We start from the raw sequence: 27,267 nt of genomic DNA on the forward strand, positions 1-27,267 counted from the left end.
CGGCATCCTTGCCTTTGAGGACTTTAACACTGTCATTCCCTTCGACTCCCTCATCAGAGGAGATGTGCAGCTCTTCCATCTCCTCCTCAGCCAAGTCCTCTCCCCATTATAGCGCCAGGTTGTGTATTGCGCAGCAAGTGACAGTGATGTACGGCACCCTCTAGGCACTGTATTGCAGTGTTCCACCAGGCCTGTAAGGCACCGGAATTTCATTTTCAAAATGCCTGTTGCTGGAGCAAACAAAGTCCTGGTCGCAGCACAGGCGGTGATGGTGGTGTGGGTCAATCGAAGGCTGTCTACCAGCAATCCAACCTATTTCCTGTGAATGCATTATTGATGAGGGGGGACATGCTGGGAAGGGGATGATACAGCACGAAAATCTATCATTGCGGCCAGTGGATAAAACAACTTTTTTCTCACACACTACCACACAGTACAAATCTGGGACGATTCTGCCCCATATCTATATCCTCCTTTTCACTTTCATGTTGAATACCTATCCAACTTCATCTTAAAATTATTGATGCCATCAGTTTTGATCATCTCTCTGGACAACCTATTCAAAAAAATTTACCAACGTCCCTGTGAAATATTTATTTGTTCAGTTTATTCATCTTCCGTCTTCTGAACTTCGTCCCACCCTCAGTCAAACTCTGGCCATGGTTAACAGTCATTTCTCAGTACAGTACTGACTGCACAATCTGCTTTAAGTGTAAATGAACTCAACTTCTGCAGTTGCTTCTTACAGCTCAGGTACTAGAAGCATCATATGATTACTTCCCTTCTAGTGTTCTTCCTGTAATATGGTCACTTGCACTGTCTACTGGATGTGAAATCCTACAGCTAAGTTAAAAAATAAACTACAAATTCCAGTTCACTATTTAGTAATAGGCCACAATACTTGATATGGTGAAAGCCGCAAATTCTCATTTTCAAAATGCCTATCGTTTGCCCCACCAAAGTCCTGGTTGCACAAGCGTCAAACTGCAGCAGAGCTACGGTACAATGAGGCTAAAGTCTCCCTGGGAATCATGCGCAGACTTGTAGGATGCACTTGTGGTGGTCGCACTCCAGCTGAATATTGATTCAGTGAGTGGAAACCCTTGCTGTGGATGTAGTCAACTGTTTGTTGCCATGGAGACCTAAGCACCACGTGAGTGCAGTTGATGGCACCCTGCATATATGGAAAACCAGAGATCTGAGCAAACCCCAGCGCTTTTGCTTCCTGGCTTTCCTGATCCTGGTGAAGATGCACAAAGTTTTGTGCCTTTGTGAAGATGGCGTTGGTGACCTCCTGGATACACTTGTGCATGGAGGCTTGTGAGATCCTGCACAGGTCACCTGCAGAGTCCTGGAAAGAGCCACTTGCGTAAAAATTGAGCACTGCAGTCACTTTCATAGTCACTGGCAGTGGATGCCCTCATGTCCACATGAAGTCAAAGTCCTACAGGAGGTGGCATATGTGGCCAACCGGTTCCCTAGACATGTATAATCTTCAGCGGCATTGGTACTTAGTCATCTGCAGGAATGACGAGCCACCTATAGATCCTGGGCCTAGCAAAGCGCCTACGAACATTGGCTCTCTGTGGATCTTCAGCTGAGTGCGCAGCAAGCCCTGCCACCCCTTCATCTTGAGGGAGGTGCAGCTCCCTTTTCTGAGTCAGGCACCCTCACCACATTCTTCTTCTTCTTCTTCTCTGCTCTCTGTCTGCCATGAGGCAAATCACCAGGCTCCATGATCCTGATGTTCTCCTGCATGATCAAAGAGAGACGCGTGGGTTAGCATGTGTCCTAAAAACCTCTGTTGGTTCAGTCTGAATGTCCCCTCACGCATGCAGAAGAGTGCTGGCCACTGCTTGGATGGCTAGTGTGCAGTGCCACTTGACTGGCAGCAGCTTCAGCCACTGGACTGCATGCTGTGCTCTCAGCTCAGGCACAGGCATTTTCCTAATCTGCACTGCAAGACTGTTGTATTAGCTTGAACTATGATGGATACTGGTCCAAATCTTAATAAAGACATCGTAAGGGACTGTGACTGGCCACCTTTCACAAGGGGTTTCTGCAACTTGCCCGGTTCGCTAATTGTTCTGCTGCCCCCTAAAATGCACATTAAGAATTCGCCCCCCAGCCTGACCCGCATTGGAGCCCTAGCCTCGTTACCACACTGAAAACCAGCCAGGGAAAAGTGACTTGCCTGTGTCCCCTCACGAATGCGTGGTGCCTCTTCCTTGATGTCCTACGGGCAATGCAAACACTGCGCAAGGTTGTGTGCACTCCTCTCCAAGTTCAAGTCACCAGGTAGACTCCTTTTAAAGGCAGCCGTGAAGCAAGCTGTTTTGAAGTCACACCAACGTGGTGGGTAAATTTGACGGGGAGGGATAAACCTGGCAAGCAGGGCTTATAATGATGCTAAAGTATTGAAATTAGGTTCCCCACATGCGGTGGCCATTGACGGGTGGAGTGGACAATCGCAAAATGGTTTCACAACAGCCTGAAACAGATTTTTGGCCTTCGCACCATATTGTTCGCTCTCGCCTGCCATGACGCCTGCTGCCAACAAGACCAGGCAATTCCACCCATGGACAAAAGAGGTGAGAGTGACTGCCCTTGACATTAAGGCAGCATTTGACCGAGTGTGGAAAGGAGTCCTAGCAAAATTGAAGCCAAGGGAATCAGTTTGGGGGGTTGGGTGTTGGGGGAAACTGCAGACTTGTTGGAGTCGTACTTAACACACTGGAAGATGGTTATGGCTATTGGGGGTTAATCATCTCAGGCCCAGGACATTACTGCAGGAATTTCTCATGCTATTCCTAGGCTCAACCATTTTCAGCTGCTTCATCAATGACTTTCCCTTCATAATGAGGTTAGAAGCTAGGATGTTCGCTGATGATTGCACAGTGCTAAGTTCCATTCACAACGACTCATATAATGAAGTAGTCAATGCCTACATGCAGCAAGATCTGGACAACATTCAGGCTTGGTCTGAAAAGTGGCAAGTTACATTCGTGTCACACAAGATCATCTCCAACAAGAGAGAACTTAACCATTTCAACCTTCATTACCATCGCTGAATCCCCCACCATTAGCATACTGGGGGTTACCATTGACCAGAGCCTTACCTGAACTAGCCATGTAAATAGAGTGGCTACAGGTTGTGGGTTCAAGTCCCAGAGCAGTGACCTGACCAAGGCTTAGTCAAAGAAGGTGGTTTTGAACAATTCTGCGATGCCATGGCATACAAGGCTATGGACCTAGTGCTGGAAAATAGGATTAGAATAATTAGGTACTTGTTTGACCGGCGCAGATTCAATGGGCCAAAGGGCCTTTTTCTGTGCTGTAGACCTCTATGACTCTAAGAACAGGGCAGAGGCTAAGAATTCTGTGGCAAATAACTCACCACCTGACTCCCCATAACCTGTCCTCCATCTAAAAGGCACATGTCAGAAGTATGATGGGATACTGTTCCACTTGCCTGGATGAGTGCAACTCCAATAATAATCAAGAAGCTTGACACCATCCAGGACAGTCACTTGATCAGTATCCTCTCCACCACCTTAAGCATTCATGCTGTCATCCACCACCACCATACAGTGGCAACAGTGCGTGCTATATAAAAGACACATTGCAACAACTCACCAAGCCTTGCAAGCCCATGATCCCTCCCACCTAGAAGAACAAGGGCAGCAAAAGCATGACTGTTGCTGGGTCAAAAAACCTGAAACTCACTTCCAAACAGCACTGAGTGTACCTACACTACATTGATTCCAGCAGTTCATGAAGGCGGCTCACCACCGCCTCAAGGAAAATTAGGAATGGACATTAAAAGTGCTGGCCTTGCCAGCAACACAGTCATCCCACAAACAAGTTTTTTTTTTAAGTGAATTGCGTGCCCTGCTTTTGAACTCCAGGACTGCCTAAATGCAAAAAAACAATCTTGTTTGTTTCAGTCGAGTGCCATTTGGTGTACAAATGACCTGTCTTGTAAATGCTTGACTCCCTCTCTTCCCCTCCTGGCATAAATATGCTGGTATGAACTGCGTTTCTAATCTTAATCTTTGAGAATTTTGCTAAGGCCATTAAGGCACGAGCTTGTTGCAAGTTAAGCTGCTGCTGAGCTATTTTTATTCTGCAGCTCAACCATGTTCTAACTGTGAATTGATGGCAAAGACATGTAATATTAAGCTTTTCTACTCCTAGTTGATGACAATTGATCTTTCTTTTAAAAAAAAGCCTGACACAAGTTGATCGTGTTTGGGTCTTATCCGCTGAAATCCGCCATGGGTTTGTTGGCCTTACTTGTGAAAGACCAGTAAAAATATTATCTTTATTTTCTGCGTGCATAATGCCTGCAGCCGTCATTTAACTGCTACAGTCATAATCTCTGTCTTCAGATGTAAACTGATTGTTTTGGACTGGCCATGTAGCTTTTTCATTTATTAGGTAAGATAAAGTTCAAAGAAAACCAGCTGGATTTTGTGCTGTAAAATTGGCCTTCTACGTGTAGTTTGCTGTTGACAAGTGGTGCAGACAAAAGGGAAAGTAAAAAAGCCTTCCCAGTGCTAATACGTCTCAGTATTGATTGTCCAGTAAATACTGATTAATTACAAAACTTTTGAATGCAAAATACAGTTGTAGTTTACAGTGATGTCCAAGAAAGTTATGCAGGCAGGACAATCTACACAATTTTATTGGTATTCAAGACTTGGGTTAAATACAGATGGTTACAGTTCATTTATATTAGCTATAATGCTCATGACATGAACATGGGTATCTGCACAGACTCTGGCCATCCTTGTAGTATTATTCAGGTTTGAGTGCCTGGCTGCAGCCCATTAATGTTGGAATAGGTAAACTCTTGCCACAAAATAGAGCAACCTTATCCAGCCTGATGGTTTTGCTATGCTATGTTTGTATGCAAGAAATTTCCTTTGGAATTGTAAAATGAAGCTACGGTATAAGGATAAATAATGAGTAGTCTTTGTAACTTACTCAGACAACTGGATCTTCACCTTGCATTGGCTCTTGTAATTGTGTCATGTATTTGCCCAGCTTGAGTGCTGTTACTAACTGAACTGAATGTAACTGATGGAGAAATTGGTACCCTTCAGAAGAGTAAATGAGAAGCACGGTCAAGGTTTTTTGACTGACTTAGTGGTTTTTATTTCACTACTGCTTTGACCATGTATCAGCCCATTGTCAAATTACAAAATTATCTGTCTTCCACCTATTCTTTACTTTTCTGTTTGCTGGTTAGACCTAGAATTTAGATGTTCATATGGAAGGCTAGCAATGAGTTGTGTTCTATATAGATTTTACTTGATATATCTGTTGTAAAACCATTTAAATTGGAATGAGGCCTAATTCTTTTTTGGAGAAAGATGGGTTAGGAGCTTCTATTTGATGCATGACTTGTGTGCGTGTCAGTACAGTAATTTGAACCAGATTATAAATGAAAGATAACTTGTGAATTCATCCAAATGGAAAACCTACGTATGAAGAAGTGAGTAATGGAGGTATCTCATAATTGTTGCCTTTTTGTCCCAATTCTGTAGAAATTTTGTGTGATAACTTTAGTATGCAAATATAAATTTGAGCACAAGTACATTGGCTGTTTTCAGAGTTAATTTCCCCTGTAGATTTTTGTGATTTGTGTATCTAATTTTCACATTTATAAATTATATTCAGGTTGTGGTAATGACAATTACTTGGAAATACTTTTGTTACCAACTGTATAACTATCTCTGGAGTTGTAAAATGATTTATCTTTTTTAAAATGTCTGCAGATATTGACATGGTTGACCGCACCTTCCTCTAGTAATGCCTCTCCTCCATCAATCAGCTTTTTGGGACTGTCCCAGCCAGGTTCCATTCCAGTCATAGAGGATTAGCTGCATTTAGAGAAAAGCAAAATACTGCAGATGCTGGAAATCTGAAATTAAAACAGGAAATTCTGGAAGTATGCAACTGGCCTGGCAGTATCTGTGGTGAGAGAAGTGACAATTAATGTTTCCGATCAATGAGCTTACACCAGAACCACTCTGATGTCAGGTCATTGATTTGAAATGTTAACTTTGTTTCGCTCTCCACAGACTGCCAGACCTGCTGCACATCACCTTGACTTCTCTGCACACATCCTGTTATTTCTGATCTACATGCTTCCCAATGGCGACATAATCTGAAAACACCAGTGTTCAAGTTCCCATGTGAATACTGATAACACCCAGCTGTACTTCACCACCTCCCCACCCAAAATGTCTGATTTGGCATGCCGCTTTGTCTGACACACACAACTAGATGAGTATAACTTTCCTCCCTGCTAAATATTGGGAAGTCTAAAGCTATATCTCTAGTTCCTGCAAGAATCTTAGTTCTTTTAACCACTGACGCTATCCGTCTACCTGACCACTATCAGAAACTGAACCAGACTGTTCACAACCTTGGCGTTCTATTTGACCCAGAGGTGAGCTTCTGACCCCATATTTACCTCATCACCAAGATTGTCTACTTTCCATCACTGTTGCATCACCCATCTTCAACATTGTCAGCTCATTTTGTATTGATACCCTGATTTATGCAATTGTTGCCTATAGACTCTACTTTTCCAAAGTTCTCCCGGCCAGGCTCTCATTGTCACTTTCCATAAACCTGAACTCACCCAAAACTTTGCTGCCCATATCATAGCACACACAATGTCTCATCCAACCATCACCCCTGTACTTACTGACTTGTAGGGAAATAAAGTTGTCGAGGCCAGGTAAAATAAAGTTGCAGAAGTAATTCAGTAAAATAAAGTTAATGCAAGGGAAGCCAATTGAAGCCATGGCAGGACAGTTCAGTCTTGTGGAAAGCATGCCTTGTAATATGTGGGAAGTTGTGGATGCTACATGTGTCCTAGATGACCACGTGCAGGAAGTGTCACCAGCTCCAGAACCTTAAGCTCTAGGTTTCAGAGGTTGAGCACTGGTTGGAGTCACTGTGGTGCATCCACGAGGCTGAGAGCTACGTGGATAGGACGTTCAGAGAGGCGGTCACACCACAGCTTAGGAGCCTGGAGGCAGAAAAGGAATGGGTGACTGCCAGGCAGTCCAAGAAAATTAGGCAGGTGGTGCAGGAGTCCCCTGGGGTCGCGCTTATCAACCGGTTTTCTGTTTTGGATATTGGTGAGGGTGTTAGTTCCTCTGAGGAGTGCAGTCAGAGCCAAGTTTGTGGCATCTTGGGCAGCTTTGCTGTACAAGAGGGGAGAAAGAAGAGGGGAGGAACAGTAGTAATAGGGGATTCATTAGTTAGGGGAACAGGCAGGTGTTTCTGTGGCTGTAGGTGTGACTCCAGGATGGTATGTTGCCTCCCTGGTGCCAGGGTCAAGGATGTCACTGAGCAGCTGCAGGATATTCTTCTGGGGAGGGTGATCAGCCAGATGTTGTGGTCCACGTTGATACCAATGACTTAGGTAGGAAAGGGGATGAGGTCCTGAAATTAGACTTTAGGGAGCTAAGAAGGAGATTGGAAAGTTGATGTAGGAGGGAGGGCATCAGATTTCTGAGGCATTGGGACTGGTTCTGGGGAAGATTGGACCCACACAAGCCAAACAGTCTACACTTGAACAGGATTGGGATGAATATCCTCGCAGAGAGATTTGCTAGTGCTGTTGGTGAAGGAGGGGAGGTAGGGGGGAGGTTAAACTAGGTTGGGGTGTAGCATTATTGGTTCAAGAATCAATTACAGCTGTGAGGGATGAGAAACTAAATGAAGCATCAAATGAGGCCAAATGGAGGGAGCTCAGAAATTTAAAAAAAAGGGGGGGGCAGCCACACTGATAGGAGTATACTGTAGGCCCCCAATAGCGGGAGTTAGAACAGCAAATATGTACACAGATTTCTGAATGTAGAAACAATAGAGCAGTAATCGTTTGGGATTTCAACTACCCTAATATCAATTGGGATACAAACAGTGTGAAGGGCACTGACATGACACAGCAGTTGGTAGGGATGAGTTATTTAAAATCCCAGAGGGAAATTTTTAAACAACTGTCATAACCTATATTTCCTTTTGGTATGTTTGAGATGCATCTCTGAATTCAGGCATAAAAACCACCAATCCTAGAGAGGTTTTTTATATAAACTAAATTAAACATTTATTAATTATAATAAGAAATTAAATACATACAAATTACTACCATAATAACTTTTAAACAAAGCCCAAAATTAATCATTCCCAGGTAATCTTGCCCAAGGCAACAATAACCGTAGACTTAAATATAGACACCAGGCAAAGCACATTTTATCTTACGAATTTAAAATGAGGTTCCTTTCAATTTGTTCCTTCGCAGACAGCGGTAGGGCTTATAGGCAGCTTAGATCTCACATGCCTCTGACTTACTCATACAAAACTCTTCTGTATATACCTAATCTTCCCTTTGAATGTAAATTCTCATTGTATCACCAGGCCCCTTGAACTCTCCACCTCTTCTAACAATAAAACCCCTTTCACAGTACTAATTTTATTAGTAATATAAACATATTGCTTGGTGTCTCCTAGCTAGGTGCAAGATTTCACCCCCAGTCTTTGGTTTATTCAACAAAATGCAAATTCACTGTTTACCTTACTGTTTACATCTCAAAACTACTATACATCAAAGCGCCCAGACTAGCTTTAATCCAATTAACACACACACCCTACTATAAGTCCAATTTAATATAATTTCCAAGAACGTTATATACATTAATACCCCTTCATGACAGGCAAAGTGGGCGCAAAATTCCTGAACTGCATTCAATGAACTTTTTTAGCCAGCACATAAGCCCAGTGAGAGGGCGCACAATTCTAGATTTAGCCTTGGGAAATGAAGATGGGCAAGTGGATGAAGTAGTAGTGGGAGACCATTTTGGAGATAGTGACCATAATATAGTTAGATTTACCATCATTATGGGAAAGGACAAAAATAGAACAGGAGTAAAAGTTCTAAATTGGGGGAAGACAATTTTTTCAAAGCTGAGAGGTGAGCTGGCGAGAGTGGACTGGATGCAGCTATTAGAAGGAAAAACTGTCATATCAGTGGAAGGCATTCAAAGATGAGACTCTATGGGCACAGTGTAGACATGCCCCCACAAAGAAAAAGGGTGGTTCTGCCAAATCTAGAGTCTGCTGGTTATCCAGAAGCATACAGGCCAAAATAAAGCAGGAAAAAAAAAGCTTCTAACAGTCACAAAAGACTTAATACTGTAGAAAGCATAGAGGAGCATAGGAAGTACAGGAGTGAAGTAAAAATGGAAATTAGGAAAGTAAAGAGAGCATACAAAAAATATTGGCAGGTAAAATCAAAGAAAATCCTAAGATGTTTTATCAGTACATTAAGAGCAAGAGCATAACTAAGGAAAAGGCAGGGCCTATCAGAGATGTACATGGTAACTAATGAGTTGATGCAGAAGATGTGGGCAGGGTTCTCAGTGATTACTTTGTCTCTGTCTTCACTAAGGAGAGGGATGATGCAGACATTCTAGTTAGAGGAGGAGTGTGAAATGTTAGATACAATAAGCAATAAAATGAGGCACAAGTCAGGAGTGTGATGGAATACTCCCCACTCGCCTGGATGAGTGTAGCTCCCACAACGTGCAAGAAGCCTGACACCGTCCAGGACAAAACAGCCTGCTTGATTGGCACCACATCCACAAACATTCACTCCCTCCACCACCAACACACAGTAGCAGCAGTGTGTACCATCTACAAGATGCAATGCAGGAGTTCAAACTCATGACCACTACCGCCCAGAAGGACAAGGGCAGCAGATAGATGGGAACACCACCTGGAAGTTCCCCTCCAAACCGCTCCCCATCCTGACTTGGAAATATATCACTGTTCCTTCACTGTCGTTGGGTCAAAATCCTGGAATTCCCTTCCTAACAGCACTGTGGGTGCACATAGACTGCAGTGGTTCAAGAAGGCAGCTCACCATCACCTTTTCAAGGGCAACTATGGATGGGCAATACATGATGGCCCAGCCAGTGAAGCCCACATCCTGTGGATGAATTTTAAAAATGCATAGTGAGAAGAAGTGCTGGAGGGACTGGCATCCTTGAAAGTGGATATATCACCCGGGCCAAATGGATTGTATCCCTGGCTGTTGAAGGAAGCCAGGGAGGAAATAGCAGATGCTCTGAGGATCATTTTCCAATCCTCACTAGATACAGGTGAGACCCAGAGGATTGGAGGTCTGCGAATGTTGTACCATTATTTAAAAAGGCTTCAAGGGATAGGCCATAAAATTATAGGCTGGTCAGTCTGATTTCGGTGGGCAAACTATTGAAAACAATTAAGACAGGATAAACTGTCACTTAGGCACAGATTGATCAGGGATAGTCAGCATTGTTTTGCTCAGGGAAGATCGTGTTTTACTAACTTAATAGAATTTTTTGAGGAATTAACAAGGAGGATTGATGAGGATAATGGAGTGGATGTTGTCTACATGGATTTCAGTAAGGAAACAAGGTCCCACATGACAGACTGGTTCGGAAAGTGAGATCTCATGGGATAAGGGGAAAGTGGCAGGTTGGATCCAAAATTGGCTCAGTGACAGGAAGCAAAGGGTAATGGTTGATGTTTTTGTGAATGGAAAGCAGTCTCCAGTGGTGTTAGACAGGGCTCAGTGTTGGGGCCCTTGCTGTTTGTTGTGTATATTAATGACTTAGACTTAAATGTGGGAGGCATGCTTAGGAAATTTGAAGATGACACAAAAATTGGCCATGTAGTTGATAGTGAGCAGGATAGCTTTCAACTCCAGAATATCAGTGGTTTGGTTGAGCGGGTAGAGACATGGCAAATGGAATTCAATCTGGAAAAGTGTGAGGTAATGCATTTGGGGAGGGTAAACAAAACAAGGGAATACTCAATAAGTGGGAAGTTATTGAGAGAGGTTGAGGAAATGAGACACCATGGAGTGCATGTCCACAGGTCCTTGAAGCTGGCAGGACAGGTGGACAAGGTGGTCAAGAAAGCATATGGAATGCTTTCCTTTATTGGGCAAGGTTTTGAATACAAAAGCAGGTATGTAATGATGGACCTGTATAAAATGCTGGTTAGGCCATAGCTGGAATTTTGTACTTTTCTGGTCGTCACATTACAGGAAGGGCATAATTGCCCTGGAGAGAGTGCAGAGGAGATTTACAAGAATGTTGCCAGGGTTTGAAAATTACAACTATGAGGAGAGATTGAGTAGGCTAGGGTTGTTTTCCTTAGAACAGAGGAGGCTAAGGGGTGGCTTTATTGAGGTGTACTAAATTGAGGGGCCTAGATAGGGTAGACAGGAAAGACTTTTTTCCCATAGCTGAGGAGTCGAATACTAGGGGCATAGATTTAAGGTGATTGTTGGAAGGAATAGAGGGGTCATGAGGAAAAAATTTTCACCCGGGGGTGACGGGCATCTGGAATTCACTGCCTAAGTTGGTGGGTAAGGCTGAAACGCTCAACTCATTAAAAAGGTACCTGGATCTGCATCAGAAGTGTTGTGACCTGCAAGGCTATGGACCAGGGGCTGGAAAGTGAGATTAAAATGAGTGGCTAGTTTCCTTTTTCTCTTTTGGCTGGCGCAGACACTTTCTGCACCATAGCTTCTTGATGATTGTATTGGCTCTTTCTAGCGACACGTCAATTTTTAAATTCTTATCCTTCCTTCCAAGGCCTGCCCCTTCCTAGCCTTGTAGCCTGAAGCAATTAGGAAGGCAAATAAAATATTTGCCTTGGAGGAAGTACAGTGAAGGCTCACTGGATTGGCTCCTGAAATGAGAGGGTTGTTTTATGAGAGAGAGAATAGAGTGGGCTGGAGTTTAGAAAAATGAGAGGAGACCTCATTGGAATGTATAAATTTGAGAAGGTTTGACAGGCTATATGCCATATGGCATATTCCTGCTCCTATTTCTTATGTAACCTCCTACAGCCCTCCAAGATCTCTCTACTCCTTCAGTCTAGCCTCTTGTGCACCCTTGATTTTAGCTGCTCCACCATTGGCAGCTGAACGCAGAACTGCTTAGGCCCAAAGACCTGGAATGCCCTCCCTAAACCCTCAATACCTTTCTGTTCTCCTTTTAAGGCACTTCTTAAAACCTACACCTCTGAGCAAGTTTTTTGTCACCTGTCCTAGTATTTCCTTATGTGGCTCAGTGTCGAATTTTGTTTGACAATGCTGCTGTGTAGCCCCTTGGGACCTTTTCATATATTTAAACTGCTATGTAAATGTAAGCTGGTATCTAAATATCTTGCAAGATTTGTTCTATGATTTTGAAAGCAGAATATTTTTGAAGTTTGAATTTATTTACTTTTCAGTAAAAGGAATAAAAAGGGTGAAAAAAATGGCAAAGGATTGCGGCATTTTTCGATGAAGGTCTGCGAGAAAGTGCAACAGAAAGGAACAACTACCTACAATGAAGTGGCAGATGAGCTAGTGGCAGAATTCAGTAACACCAACAACCAGGAATCTGGCTCTGATGAAGTAAGGCACTCCTAATACTTACCAGGTTAATAGTGGCTGCAATTTTAGTCCACAAAAAATAGTAACTCATTGTAAAGCTTTTAATATATCCAGGTACAGGAAACTCTTTTAATCATGTAAATTTGTGTGGAGCAGACATTCCTACAATGAACAGAACTGTAAAATAAGATTGTGTGCTTGGTGACAAGGCTTTGTAACTTTAATATAAGGGATATTTGAATATCCTTCCTCAACTCACAATCCTTTTGTTGATGGTGGGAAAGGGAAGCAAATGAGAAGAGGCTGGATTTTATTCTCCCATTCTACTGACATCAGAAAACAAGCTGACCTGGGTCTATCAAATAGGGTGATCAGAAGTTTGGTTGACTACATGGTGGAGAGTACATCGCATTGATGTAGATAAAGCTGAATCTAATCATTGTCTTGTTGCTGACTTAAGTGTGTAATTGAAGGAAACACAAGGTGCACATTCATAACAATTTTCTTAGTTGATGAGCAATTTGGCAAAACAGAGTTCTGTTGAAGGGTCATGAGGACTCGATACGTCAACTGTGCTCTTCTCCACCGATGCTGCCAGACCTGCTGAGTTTTCCCAGGTATTTCTGTTTCTGTTTTTGTTTTGGCAAAACAGAGTTCAGTTTGGTAATTGGCAAGCAATTTACTGACTGACCTGGCTGTGAGGAAGAAAAGTGGAACGACTGAAAGAAAAGTAGCAGGTGCTCAGTCAGAGAAATTCAAAGCAGTACATAATGGTTATAGTCCTTTGTTAGAAGAACGTAAGGAATTTAAGGGGCTAATAATGGATCATTAAATTTGAGCCTGTGATAAAGGATGGGGAACGAAACTTTAGAAGTGGATGTGACCAACTAATATGTTCAGACTATGAACTAGAGGCCAGAATTGGAAATTCTGAATTGAGAATTGACAGATGGAAGAAGATGGGAGCACCTTGAAAGTTTATGGAATTATCACAGAATTACTTGAAAGTGGTATAAGGGTTTGACTTATCCAGCCTAATGAAAGAAGTATATATGGTTTGGAAGCTGGCAGCAGGCATGCTAATCTTGAAAAAAAATGGTCGTTTTGGTGTTTTTGAGTTCAGTGGTTTGAAGTGTTTGAGTTTCGGAAGAGGTTGCAGATATGCTGACTACATCTTTGCAAGAAGGGAGATCTAAGACATGTTGATAACATTGAGAATATCTATGGTGTTGGGCAGTAACTGTAGAATTGTAACCCTTGAAGGTGTATGGCCAACATATGAAGAATGGAGAATTGTTTGCTGTTGTCTTGAACTAATGGACTCTGCTGAAAAGACTAATCAGTTCAACTTCTTCCCAGAAGGTCATATATAAGTGACGTTGCAAAACAATGAAGGAAGTAGGCACTGAATGTGTGAAAACTGGTGAATTTGTGCACAAATTGAAGTGGAAACAGAAAATGAAGACACATTGCTGTACCTGGAAGGTCCAGAACATCAAAACCACTGGAAAAGTTGGTTTGATGAGAGTTTGAGGCTAGTGTCCATTGCAGAATTAAATCCTGGTGAGAGCTACTACAGCTGTGTGCAGAAACATGGGCTGGATATGTGTGTGAATATGTTATGCAAGATAGATATTTGGTATTGTTGTGAACACAGTGATCAACATGGAAGTAGCAAAGAGTGGCCTGTGGATAGTGCTATGGCAAGAATATTATAATATGCCTTGTGATTGATAACCTTGAAAGATCACCAGCTGGAAAAAAGGTAGGAAGGCCATGGTGAAATGCCAATGTGAGATGGAGATACTGTGTTCAAAATGAATTGAATGAGTGTAGGGAGGAAGGGTGATGGTGATGAAGTATTCTGGTATCAATAACGACCTTGTTTATGATTAACAAATGTTAGGCCGTGGAATGAATGAGAGTGCTTTTGGCCCTTATATACGAACATACGAGTTAGGAGCAGGAGTAGGCCACTCTGCCCTTTGAGCCATTCAATAAGATCATGGCTGGTCTACTTTTAACCGCAACTCCACCTTCCTGCCTACCCCTGATAACCCTTGCTTCTCGAGAATCTAACGCTGCCTTAAAGTTATTCAAAGACTCTGCCTCAACCACCTTTTGAGGAAGAGAATTCCAAAGTCTCTCGACCCTCTTGTGGGTGACCACTTATTTTAAAACAGTGACCCCTAGTTCTAGATTCTCCCACAAGAGTAAACATCCTTTCCTCATTCACCCTGTCATGTCCCCTCCAGGATCTTATATGTTTCAATCAAGTTGCCTCTTAACTCTTCTAAACTCCAGTTGGATACAAGCCTAATCTGTTCAGCCTTTCCTGATAGGACAACGCACCCATTCCAGATATTAATCTAGAAAACCTTCTCTGAACTGCTTCCAATACATTTACACCTTGCCTTAAATAAGGAGACCAATACTGTATACAGTACTCCGGATGTGGCATCACCAATGCCCTGTATAACTGAAGCAAACTCCCTACTCTTGTATTCAATTCCCTCGTAATAAATGATAACATTCTGATAGCTTTGTTAATTACTTGCTGTACCTGCTTTCTAATCTTTTGAGATTCATGCACTAGGAAACCCAGATCCCTCTGCATCTCAGAGCTCTGCAATCTCTCACCATTTAGATAATATGCTTCTTTATTTGTCCCACTAAAATGCACAGCCCCTCATTTTCCCACATTATACTCAATTTGCCAGGTCTTTGCTCAATCACCTAATCTATCTATATCCTTTTGTCCTTATGTCCTCTTCACAATTACTTTCCTATCTTTGTGTCATAAACAAATTTAGCAACCATACCATTGGTCCCTCCATCCACATCATTTATATAAATTGTGAAGAATTGAGGCCCTAGCACTGACCCCTGTGGCACACCACTTGTCACCACCTGCCAACCAAAAAATGACCCATTTATGCTTACTCTGTTTCTTGTTAGCTAGCCAATCTTCTATCCATACCAATATGTTACCCCCTACACAATGAGCTTTAATTTTCCTCAATCACATTTTAATGTGGCACCTTATCAAATGTCTTCTGAAAATCTAAGTACAGTACATCCACCGGTTCCCTTTTATCTGTAGCACCTTCTTCAAAGAATTCCAATGAATTGGTTAAACATGATGCCCCTTTTGCAAACCCATGTTGACTCTGCCTGATTACTTGAATTTATCTAAGTGCCCTGCCATAACATCTTTAATAATTGTTTTGAACATTTTCCCTGTGACAGATGTTAAGCTAACTGGCCTGTAATTTCCTGCTTTCTGTCTCCCTCCCTTTTTGAATTAAGGAGTTACATTCGCTATTTTCCAATCTAATGGAACCTTCCCCGAATCTGGGGAATTTTGGAAAATTAAAACCAACGCATCAACTATCTCACTAGCTTCTTCTTTTAAGATCCTAGGATGAAGTTCATCAAGACCCGGGGACTTGTCAACATGCAGTTCCTACAATTTACTAAGTACCACTTCTCTGGTGATTGTAATTTTCTTCAGTTCCTCCCTCCCTTCTAATTCTTGATTTACAGCTATTTCTGGGATGTTACTTGCATCCTCTATAATGAAGACCAGTGCAAAATACGGTTCAATTCATCTGCCATCTCTTTATTTTCCATCAGTAATTCCCCAGACTCTCACTCTATAAGACCAGCATTCACTTTGTTAACTTTTTAAGATATCTATAGAAACTCTTATTAGCTGTCTTTATATTTCTAGCTGGCTTGCTCTTGTACTCTCATTTTTCTCTCCTTATCAATCTTCTGGTCATTCCTTGCTGTTCTTTAAATTCTGTCCAATCTTCTGATCTGCCACCCACCTTTGTGCAATTGTATGCATTTTCTTTTTAAGTTTGATACTGTCTCTACTTTTCAGTTAACCACTGATGGTTGATCTTGCCCTTGGAATTTTTCTTTCTCGTCGGAATGTACTTATTCTGTGTGTTCCGAAATGTCCCTTTAAATGTCTGCCACTACATCTCTATTGACCTATCCCTTAACCTAAATTGCCAGTTCTAGCTTTGTTTTCATGCCCTCATAATTGCCCTTATTTAAGTTTAAAAATGTAGCCTTAGATCCACTCTTCTCTCCGTCAAACTGAATGGAAAATTCAATTATATGATCACTGCTACCTCAGGTTGCCTTCACTATGAGGTCACTAATTAATCCTATCTCATTGCGCAATACCAGGTCTTGTATAGCCTGCTCCTGGTTGACTGCAGAAAAGCTGATCCAAGCAATTATCCCAAAAACATTCTATGAAATCGTCATCTACACGACTCTGTCCATCTGATTTTTCTAGTCTGCATGTAGGTTAAAATCCCTCATGATAATCACCCGACCTTTCCAGCAAACTCCCACTATTTCTTCTTTGATTACCCTGTTCTGCAATGTGATTACCATTAAGAGGCCTGTGCCACTCCCACAAGTGACTTCTTGCCTCTACCATTCCTTATCTCTACCCAAACCACTTCTATACCCTGGCTTCCTGAACTTAGGTCTTCCTGCTCTATTGTGCCAATGTCATCTTTAATTAACAGAGCTACCACTCCACATTTTGCTAACTTCCTATCCTTCACATACCCTTCAATATTCAGGTCCCATTCTATGTCATCCTGCGGCCATGTCACAGTAATGGCTATTAAATAGTGCAAATAGAGATAAATAAGCACGATCAGTTCATCTGTTTTGTTTTGAATGCTATGTGCGTTAAGTTTTGTCCTTTTTATTACTTTTGTAACCTCTAGCCTTATCTGTTGATTTACTCTTAGATTTGTACTCTGTCACTTCCCATCATGTTCTGTTTATCATTTCCCATATTAATACCTTCCCCTCTTACCTTGCCTCTACTCTGTGAAATACCACATCTTCCCACATTTGATCCCTTGCCCCACTATTTTATTTAAAACCATGTCTACTTCCCTAGTTCAGGCGTAGACCTTGCAAACAGTACAACTCCCACCTTTCCCAGTGCTGGTGCCAGTGCCCCACAACCGGAACCTACTTCTCCCACACTAGTCTTTGAGCCACGCATTTGTGTCTCTAATCTTATTCGCCCTATGCCAATTTGCACATGACTCAGGTAATAATCCAGAGATTATTACTTTTGAGGTTCTGCTTCCTAATTTGATGCGTAGCTCCTCAAACTGACTATCTTTCCTTGCTCTGCTTATGTTGTGGTACCTTCATGGACCACAACTACTGGATCCTCCCCCTCCCATTCACTGTAAATTCCTCTCCAACCCTGAGCAGATATCCTGAACACTGGCACTGAGCAGGCAACACAGCCTTTTGGGCCCTTGTTCTTTGCTGCAGAGAACTGTACTGTCCCCTACTAGCACTAGATCTTTCTTACACTCTCCACTGTACCATGGTGCCATGGCCAGTCTGCTCATCCACTCTGCAGGCCTTGCTTTCATCCACACAGGTTGCATGCACCTCAAACCTGTTTGACAATTGCAAAGTCTGAGTCTCCTCCACTCCTGCCCGCTCGGTCCCTTTTACCTGCCTCACTCAGGTCGCGTCCTTTGGTCCCTCACCGCTGACCAAAACAGACTATCCTATTCTAAAAGGTATGACCATCTCCTGGAACAAAGTGTCCAGGTACTTCTCCCCCTCCCTTATGTTGTGCATTATCTGCAGTTGCGGCTTCTGGATCGGTAGTCCTGGTCAGGAATTCCTCTTACACTTTCTGCAGGCGTGTTTGTCCTGGATCGCCTTGACATCCAAAAGTTCCCACGTTCTACTGCTGCAATGTCTTGCCATTATTATTTGTTATTTTGTTAATTGAATTACTTCCTTAATAAACTTTGTAATGCGCAAAGGAATTATACTATTTACTGTGCTTATTAAATGCTAATACCACTTACTACTAAAAGTTATACGTTTCTTAACTACACAGGTATGCGTTTTAGGCATTTATTTTAATTATTTTATTTTTATTATATTAATTTTTGGTTCATTTTATTTTAGATCTATCTTAACTCTGGTGTCCTAAGCCACCTATTAATATACTGTCCCTTACACCAAGCACGTACCGGCCAATCAACTTACTAGTTTCCTGTGATGCCACAGTTGTTTTTTCACTTGGTTTCTTCAGCAGCTGAAATGGCCGCACTCCCGGCACCTTCCCCGCTGATTTTAAACATGCTGGCAGATTATCTCCATCAGTTGCAGGTAGCCATTTTGTGGTTGCTAATGTAACTGTGACCATTCCTTTTAAAAAAAGGTAAGCAAACAGTGTAGCATAAATAGTTAGTACTTAGCTCTAAACCAGAAACTTCCTATTTGTTGCTGCATTGTCTTCGCCAGGTGAATTTCAGCAGCTGGCTTGCTGACCTGTTAAACAGATGATTGGGAAGCAAGGTTCTTCTCCTGTGGGTCGGGAACAGGAAGAAAATGAGAGAACTGTTTTGTTCCTTTGCAACCAGCTTTTAATTTTTCTTCCTACTGAACAGGGTGAGATTGTTGGCAGCAATATGCAGTCCACAATATCGTAGCTGGAAGAGAACCCACTGCAAGGGAACACAAATTAATTGTGTCCAATTAAGAATGAATTACAAAGGTATATTACATGATGGAATCTTTCTCCTCTTGATCGGCACCCTGGCCGATGGTGTATGGGCGTTCTACAGTTAATTTTCTTTTTGGCTTCATATTGCTACATCTAGTTCCTTCCACAAGGCGACTTGTATGACCTATGTAATAAAAGTTCTTTGGTGGTAGAAATGGGCATTCTTAATACACCCAAACTTTTCTTTATCATTGAGTTTTCATCTGCTTGTATTTCAGATCAATGTGTAATAGAACTGTTTGTACCCTTGAACTTCATTTAGTGATGGATTTTATTATAACAATGTTGTAGTACCCTTTAAAACAAATAAAGGCAGGTGAGAGTAATTTTATTTTTCTTCAGTTTCTTTGTATTTATTTGTATTTATAACCTTGATCCAAATTGCTTGAGTATAGGAAAGGCAGTGGGCCATTCAAACTCTCAAACCTGTTCTGCTGTTCAGTGAAATTGTAGCTTTTCTGTATACTAATTCCATCAGTTGCATTGCCTCTTTATTCCTAACCAAGCAAAAAATCAATCTTAGATTTTAGATTCTAAATTGAGCTAGTATTTGCTACTTTTGTGGGCGAGTGTGCCAAATTTCTACCACATGTTTTTACCTAACTTCTCTCCTAATAGCCTGGCTCTGATTTTAAGGTTATGAACCTTAGTTCTGGGCTCCCTTACCAGTGGAAATTTTTCTCTATCAGCCCTATCAATTCTAATCAAAATCCTAAAAAAAAATACAATCAAATCACCTCCTATGTTACAGGGAATACAAGTCCACTTTGAAGCTTCTCCCCATAATTTAACTCATAGAGCTATGGTACAATTTCAGTGACTCTGCACTTCACACATTCCCAGGCCAATAAATCTATTCTTATGATGTGCTACCCAGCACACAGTACTACAGATGTGGGGTAATTAAGTATCAGCTGTGACTCAGTTTGTAGCACCCTTGCCTCTGGGTTCAAGTCCCAGTTAAGATTGAGCACAAAAAATCACGACGGTCACTGCAGTGTAACACTGAGGGAGTACTGCCTGTCTGAGATGCAGTCTTTTGGGTGAGACATTAAACTGAGGTTCCATTTTCCTGCTTGGGTACATGTAAAAGATCCTATGGCACTCTTTTGAAGAAGAGCAGGGGAGTTAACCCAGGTGTCCTAGCCAATATTTATCCTTCAAACAACTTCTCAAAAACAGATTATTGGTCATTATCATATTATTATTTGTAGGGGGTTGCTGTACAAATTAACTGCAGAGTTTCCTACATTACAACAGTGACTACGCTTTGAAAGTACTTAATTGAATGTGAAGTGCTTTGAGACGTCTGGTGATCTTGAAAAACACTATATAAACTCAAGTCGTTTTTTAACCGGGGCTTTGTAGTGTAGTAGCAAACATTCTCCCTTTTATGTTCTAGCCCTCAAAATATTTCACTTTATCATTCATTTGAATTTATCACTGCACGTCCAACCTTACTTATTCAATTATAACTTTAATGGCCTTAATAGGCCTTTAAATTGCCGGGTCCGCTGCCGACTCCTGTGTGCGCCTGCCGACGGAAATATTGCACGAGTACGCGATGATGGGACACTCTCCCGTCGTCATCGCGAGTCATTTTACGATCGGTTGGGTCGGGCACATGCCCACCCGACAAACATTATATTATGGCTTCTGTCTTCTGTGTGTTGACCAATCCTCAATCCATGCTAATACATTACCCTCAATACCGTGAGCTCCTATCTTTTATGTGACACCTTATCAAATGCCTTCTAGAAATCCAAATACACTGCATCTACCAGTTCCCCTTTATCAACTCTGCTGGTTATATCCTCAAAGAACTGTAGCAAATTTGTCTAACATGATTCCCCTTTCACAAAACCATGTTGACTGTTTGATTGCATTAAGCTTTTCTAAATGTCCTGCTATTTCTTCCTTAATAATGGACTGTAGCATTTTCCCAATGGCAGACGTTAGGCTGACTGGCCTATAGTTTCCTGCTTTTTGTCTCCCTCCCTCTTGAACAGGAGCGTCACATTAGTGGTTTTCCAATCCACTGGGACCCTCCTGGAATCCAGTGAGTTCTGGAATATTTCGACCAATGCCTCCATTATCTCTGCAGCCACTTCCTTTAAAACTCTTGGATGCAGGCCATCTTGCAAGCTTAGCGATTTGTCTGCCTTTAGTCCCATTAATTTGTCAAATACTTTGTCCCTCGCGATAGAGACTGTTACAAGATCTCTCCTCCCATTAGCTCCTTGCTTATCTGATATCTTTGGAATGTTTATAGTGTCCTCCACTGTGAAAACCAATGCAAAATATGGGTTTAAATGATCTGCCATTTCCTTGTTCCCTGTTTATCAGTTCTCCAGTCACATCCTCCAAGGGCCCCACACTCATTTTAGTCACATAGAAGCTCTTGCTGGTTGTTTTTATATCTCTTGCCAATTTACTTTCATAATCCATTTTCTCCCTCTTTATTAATTTTTAGTCATCTGCTGGTTCTTAAAAAAAAATTTCAATCCTCTGGCCTACCACTAGCTTTCATCACTTTGTATGCTATAGTTTTTGATTGGATACTCTTCTTGACCACCTTTGTTAAGCACAGGTGGTTCATCCTTCTCATCAAGTCCTTCTTTTTGACCAGGATAAATTTTTGTTGAGCATTATGAAATATCTGCTTAAATGTCTGCCTCTGCTCATCCACTGACCTTCCCCTTAGTCTATTTTCCTAGTCCGCTTTAGACAACTCTTTCTTTGTACCTCATAATTGCCCTTAATTAAGTTGAGGACACTGGTTTGAGACCCGAGTTGCTCACCCTGAAACTGAATTTGAAATTCTACCATGTTGTGATCGCTACCCCCTAGAGGATCCTTAACTATGGTATCTCTTATTAATCCCACCTCATTACACGTTACTAGATCTAAAGTAGCCTGTTCCTGGGTAGGTTCTGCAATGTAATGCTCTAAGAAACCATCCCTGATGCACCCTACAAATTCGTCTTCCATGTTACCCCAGCCAATCTGATTTGTCTCGTCAATATGCAGATTAAAATCACCCATGACAATTGTAGCACCCTTCTTACACATCTCTATTATTTCCCCATTCAGACTTTATCCTACCGCGAGGCAACTCTTCGCGGGGGGGGGGGGGTGCCTAAAGACAACTCCCACCCGTGACTTCTTCCCCTTGCTATTCCTTATTTCCACCCAGACTGATTCCATATCACGATCTATTTGTACCTATATCACTACTCACTGCCGCATTGATACCTTCCTTTATTATCAAAGCTACCCCAACTCCTTTTCCTTTTTGCCTATTTTTCCAGAACATCAAATACCCTTGAACATTGAGTTCCCAGTCGTGGTCACCTTGCAACCATATCTCTGACTTGATAGCTATTACATATTCATTTATTTCTATTTGTGCCGTCAACTCACCTATCTTGTTACAAATACTGCATGCATTCAGATAAAGCGCCTTAAGCTTTGACTTTCTACCATTGTTACTCATTTTGGTTCTAATTTCTGCACTCTTCTGCTTATGTTTTCTGCCCCTACCTGTCACACTTTGATTATCGTTTGCCTCTTCACTATCCTGTGCATCTGCGCTCTCGTTCCTTTTTGATTTTTTAAAAATTCCCTTCACTTGAATCCCCCCGCTAATTAGTTTAAATACCTACCTACAGCCCTAGTTATACGATTTGCCAGGACACTGATCCCAGCATGGTTCAACTGAAGCCTGTCCCAATGGAACAGCTCTCTCCTTCCCCAGTACTGGTGCTAGTGCCCCATGAATCGGAACCCATTTCTTCCACACCGATCTTTGAGCCACACATTTACTTCTCTAATCTTATTTACCCTATGCCCTCGTCCTATGTGGCTCAGATAGTAATCTAGAGATTATTGTCTTCGTGGTTCACTTTATAATTTAGCCCCGAGCTGCTCGTAATCCCCCAACAGAACCGCTTTCCTAGCCCTACCTATGTCATTGGGACCTACGCGGACCACGACAATTGGATCCTTCCCCTCCCACTCCAAGTTCCTCTCCAGCCCAGAAGAGATGCCCTTAAACTTGACACCAGGTAGGCAACACAGCCTTTGGGATTCTCTGTCTTTGCTGCAGAGAACAGTATCTATTCCCCTAACTATGCTATCCCCTATTACTACTATATTTCTCTTTTCTTCCCCCCACTTGAATGGCGCACTGTACCATGATGCTGTGGTCAGTTTGCTCATCCTCCCTGCAGCCTGTGCCCTCGTCCACACCGGGAGCAAGAATTTAGTACCTATTGGACAACGGCACTGGCTGGGGCTCCTCCAAAGCTAAATTCTGGATTGCCTCACTCGCAATCACACCCTCCTGTCCCTGACCACGGTCCAAATTTGATGTAATTAATCTAAGGGGTGCGACTGTCTCCTAAAACACAGCGTCCAGGTAACTGCCCCCTCCGCCCTCCCTGATGTGTTGCAGTGTCTGCAGCTTGGACTCCAGCTCATCAACTCTGAGCCGAAGTTCCTCGAGCAGCCAATATTTGCTGCAGATGTGGTAACTGGATTGCACCAGCTCCCACATACTACAGCTGCAGCACATCACCTGCCCAACCATCTCTATTCTGTTTAATTAATTAATTTGGATGTTAAATATTTTAAAAGTGAATTTCTTAATTGTACTCTTCAATGAGGCTGTAATAATGTCTCCTGATTTAAACCACTTGACCAATCAAATGAGACATGGAGAGATACCTCAGCTCTCCTCACTGTTTAAACCGATCTCCCGGGTCTCCTCGCTGTTTTAAACCGAACTCCTGGCTCTCCTCGCTCCAACAACTTTTAATTTTTTTTGTAGTTGACCACAGCATTTTAGAGATGTGTATATATGAACCACTAAGTCTCTTTGGACCTCCACTGTTCCTAAATTTTCACCATTTTAAAAAAAAACATTTTGAGCTGTCTTTTTTGTGTCCAAAATGGGTGACTTTCCTGCTTTGAAATTCATCTGCTACAATTTTGCCTATTCAGTATATTAAATGTCTCTTTGTAATTTTGTGCTCCCACTAACACTACTTGCAATGTCACCAATCTGATAAAAATATATGGCTCTCTATTGTGGTGAACACAAGAAATAAGAGTAGGAGTAGACTATTCAATACGATTGTGGCTGATCTTGGGATTCAGCCCCACTTTCCTGCCTGTTCCCCATATCCCCTGATGCCCTTAGATTCCAAAAATCTGTCTATCCCAGTCATAAATGTATTCCATGATGGAGCAACAGCAATCTTTTGGGGTAGAGAATTTCAAAGATTCACAACGCTTTGAGGGAAGTAATTTCCCCTCATCTCAGCCTTAAATAAGGTGCTCATTTTCCAGCAAAAGGAACCCAGCTGGAAATGAACCGCAACCAAAGTGTTTATTTGCCTACTGGTATCAAAGTAATTATTAAATATAGTGAACAGTTGATGCTTCAAAACAAATCCTTGTGGGACGCTGCAGGTAACTTGTTTCTAATTTGAATACATACCCATTATCCCTCTTTCTGCTTAACAAACCATCTAACCAGGTTATTAAGCAAATGGAAAATTACCTTTATCCCCTTGGGGGTCAAGTGCGAAATTAAGAAACTCTGCCATTCAGTATGATCGTAGCTGATCTTCTATCTCAACGCCATACTCTCGCCTTCTCCTCATACCCCTTGACGCCTTTAGAGTCTAGAAATGTATTTCCTTCTCAAATATATTCAATGACTTGGCCTCCACAGCCTTCTGTGGTAGAGAATTCTAAAGGTTCACCACCCTTTGAATGAAGAAGTTTCTCCTCATCTCAGTCCTAAATGCCCTATCCCATATCCTCAGACTGTGACCTCTTGCTCTAGAACCCCCCCAGCCAGAGGAAACATCATTGCTGCATCCAGTCTGTCTATCCCTGTCAGAATTTTATACATTTCAATGAGACCTCCTCGCATTCTCCTAAACTCCAGTGCATACAGACCTAGTCGGCCCAATCTCTCCTTATACGACAATCCTGCCTTCCCAGGAATCAGTCTGGTGAACCTTCACTGCACTCCCCCTATGGCAAGTATGTCCTTTCTTGGGTAAGGAAACCAAAACTGTGTACACTACTCCAGGTGTGGTCTCACCAAGGCCCTGTACAGCTGCAGTAAGACACCTTTGCACCTGTACTCAAATCTTCTCGCAATGAAGGCCAACATACCATTTGCCTTCTTAACTGCTTGCTGCACCTGCGTGCTTGCTTTGTGATTGGTGTACAAGGACACCCAGGTCCCTTTGTACATCAACATTTTCCAATCTATCACCATTTAAATAATACTCTACCATTCTTTTTTCCAACTGAAGTGGATAATAGCACCTATTCAGCCTTTTAGAATTGTTAAATAAAGTTTGTCTTAATTTTTAAACATTCATTTATGACTTTGTTATTCTGTGACAAGAGTATTAATACTGTTGCATCGGTGTGGTGATTAGTCACTTATGTTGCCTTTTGTCGAGATGTAGTCTTTTGACCTACGAAAACAGACAATTTATCTTGAGTATCAATGCCTATAGTCATCCAGAGCAGGTTCTCAAATGTGCCCTGACAATTTTTGCACTGCATTACCTAATTACTTTTTGAGAGAGGATGCGAAGGGTGGACGTTTCTCAAATTGGGTGAGGTGAATGGGAAGATGACTGTATATTGATCTGTTAATATGTCATGCTAAGCCAAACAGACCAGGAAATTTCCATATTTGAGTTCAGCACATGATAGTGTTGATATCACTTTAGGCTTCAGTCTTCCTGGGCAAGGGAGGGGAAATTCATCTTAGGTGCTGGAGAAAAGTGACCTGTGTGTTGCAACAAAATGATAATTGAAATACTTGGTAACATTTATGGAATCACTTCTGGGCCTTGGAAAAATTTATTTTTTTATTCTTTTGTGGGATGTGAGCCTGACTGGCAAAGCCAGCATTTGTTGCCCATCCCTAATTGCCCTTGAGAAGGTGGTGATGGTGAGCTGCCACCTTGAATTGCTGCAGTCCAAATGGTGTAGGTACTAGCAATTGATACAATTGAATTCCTTGCTAGGCCATTTCAGAGGTCAGTTAAGAGTCAGCCGCATTGCTGTGGGTGGAATAGAAAAGCAGAATATTATTTAAAAGGAGGGGGCTGCTGAATGCTGTGGTACAGAGGGATCTGGATGCATGAATCTCAAAGATAGCATGCAGATACAGCATAAAATTCGGAAGGGAAATGGATTGTTGGCCTTTATTGCAAGAGGGACTGAGTATAAAAATAGGGAAGCCTTGCTACAACTGTATGGGAATTGGTGAAACTGCACCTGAAGTACTGTGCACAGTTTTGGTCATCTTAAGGAGGGATATACTTGCTTTGGAAGCAGTTCAGAAAAGGTTCACAAGGCTGATTCCTAGGATGAAGGCTAGGTTGAGCCTATGAGAAGTTATCTTATTGAAACCTAAGGCCATAATATAAGATTCCTGAGGAGGCTTAACAGGATAGACACTGAGAGGAAGTTTCCACTAGTGGGGGAATCTAGACCCAGGGAATACAGTTTATCAATAAGGTGTATCCCATTTAAGGAGAAGGTAAGGTGGAATTTCATCTGAGAGTCATTGGTCTTCCACAGAGAGCAATGGGGCATTGAATATATTCAAGGCCTTGGCAGATAACTTTTTGATCTACAAGGGAGCCATACATTATGGGGGGGCAGGCAGGAAAGTGGAGTTAAGGCAGCAATCAGATCAGTCCTGATCTTATTGACTGGCGGAGCAAGTTTGATGGGTCAAATGGCCTACTCTTGCTATTTCTTGTGGAGTGGCGTGTAAGCCAGACTGGCAGCTTTCCTCCTTAAAGGACAATCGTGAACCAGGTGGGTTTTTACGTCAACCTTGTAGTTTGACAGCCACCGTTACTAATACTAGCTTTTATTCCAGATTTATTTAATCAAATTTAAATTCCACCAGCTGGTGGTATTTGAACTCGTGTCTCCAGAGTATTAGTCCAGGCCCTGGATCACTAGTCCAGTGACTCTACCACTAAGCTACCGATCCTCTGGGTTTTTGAGAATTTTTTTCTCTTGTCACATTTGATTTTTGATATGGGGATATTGTTCAAAAAAAGCAATCCAGTGCTCCAAAGACACAATGGGTCTGTTCCTATCTTAAATAGTCAGATTTTGGACTGCTGAAAACTGTACTTGTTTTGTAATTGGCCCCTCCCTGCTGCTC

At 42.1% G+C, this 27,267-nt stretch overlaps 1 protein-coding gene across 7 annotated transcripts in view; it reads left to right on the plus strand.

The window, feature by feature from the left end:
- The window catches only part of LOC144683967 (transcription factor Dp-1-like), an 89,198-nt gene that overhangs the window by 33,861 nt on the left and 28,070 nt on the right, over window positions 1-27,267 (plus strand). For all 7 annotated transcript variants that reach the window (XM_078547599.1, XM_078547601.1, XM_078547604.1 and 4 more), the window contains one exon: window positions 12,313-12,478. In XM_078547599.1, the coding sequence (XP_078403725.1) occupies window positions 12,313-12,478 (166 nt within the window). The remainder of the gene's footprint in view (window positions 1-12,312; window positions 12,479-27,267) is intronic.

The sequence above is a fragment of the Cetorhinus maximus genome, chromosome 8, assembly GCF_964194155.1.
Source record: "Cetorhinus maximus chromosome 8, sCetMax3.hap1.1, whole genome shotgun sequence".
NCBI lineage: Eukaryota > Metazoa > Chordata > Chondrichthyes > Lamniformes > Cetorhinidae > Cetorhinus > Cetorhinus maximus.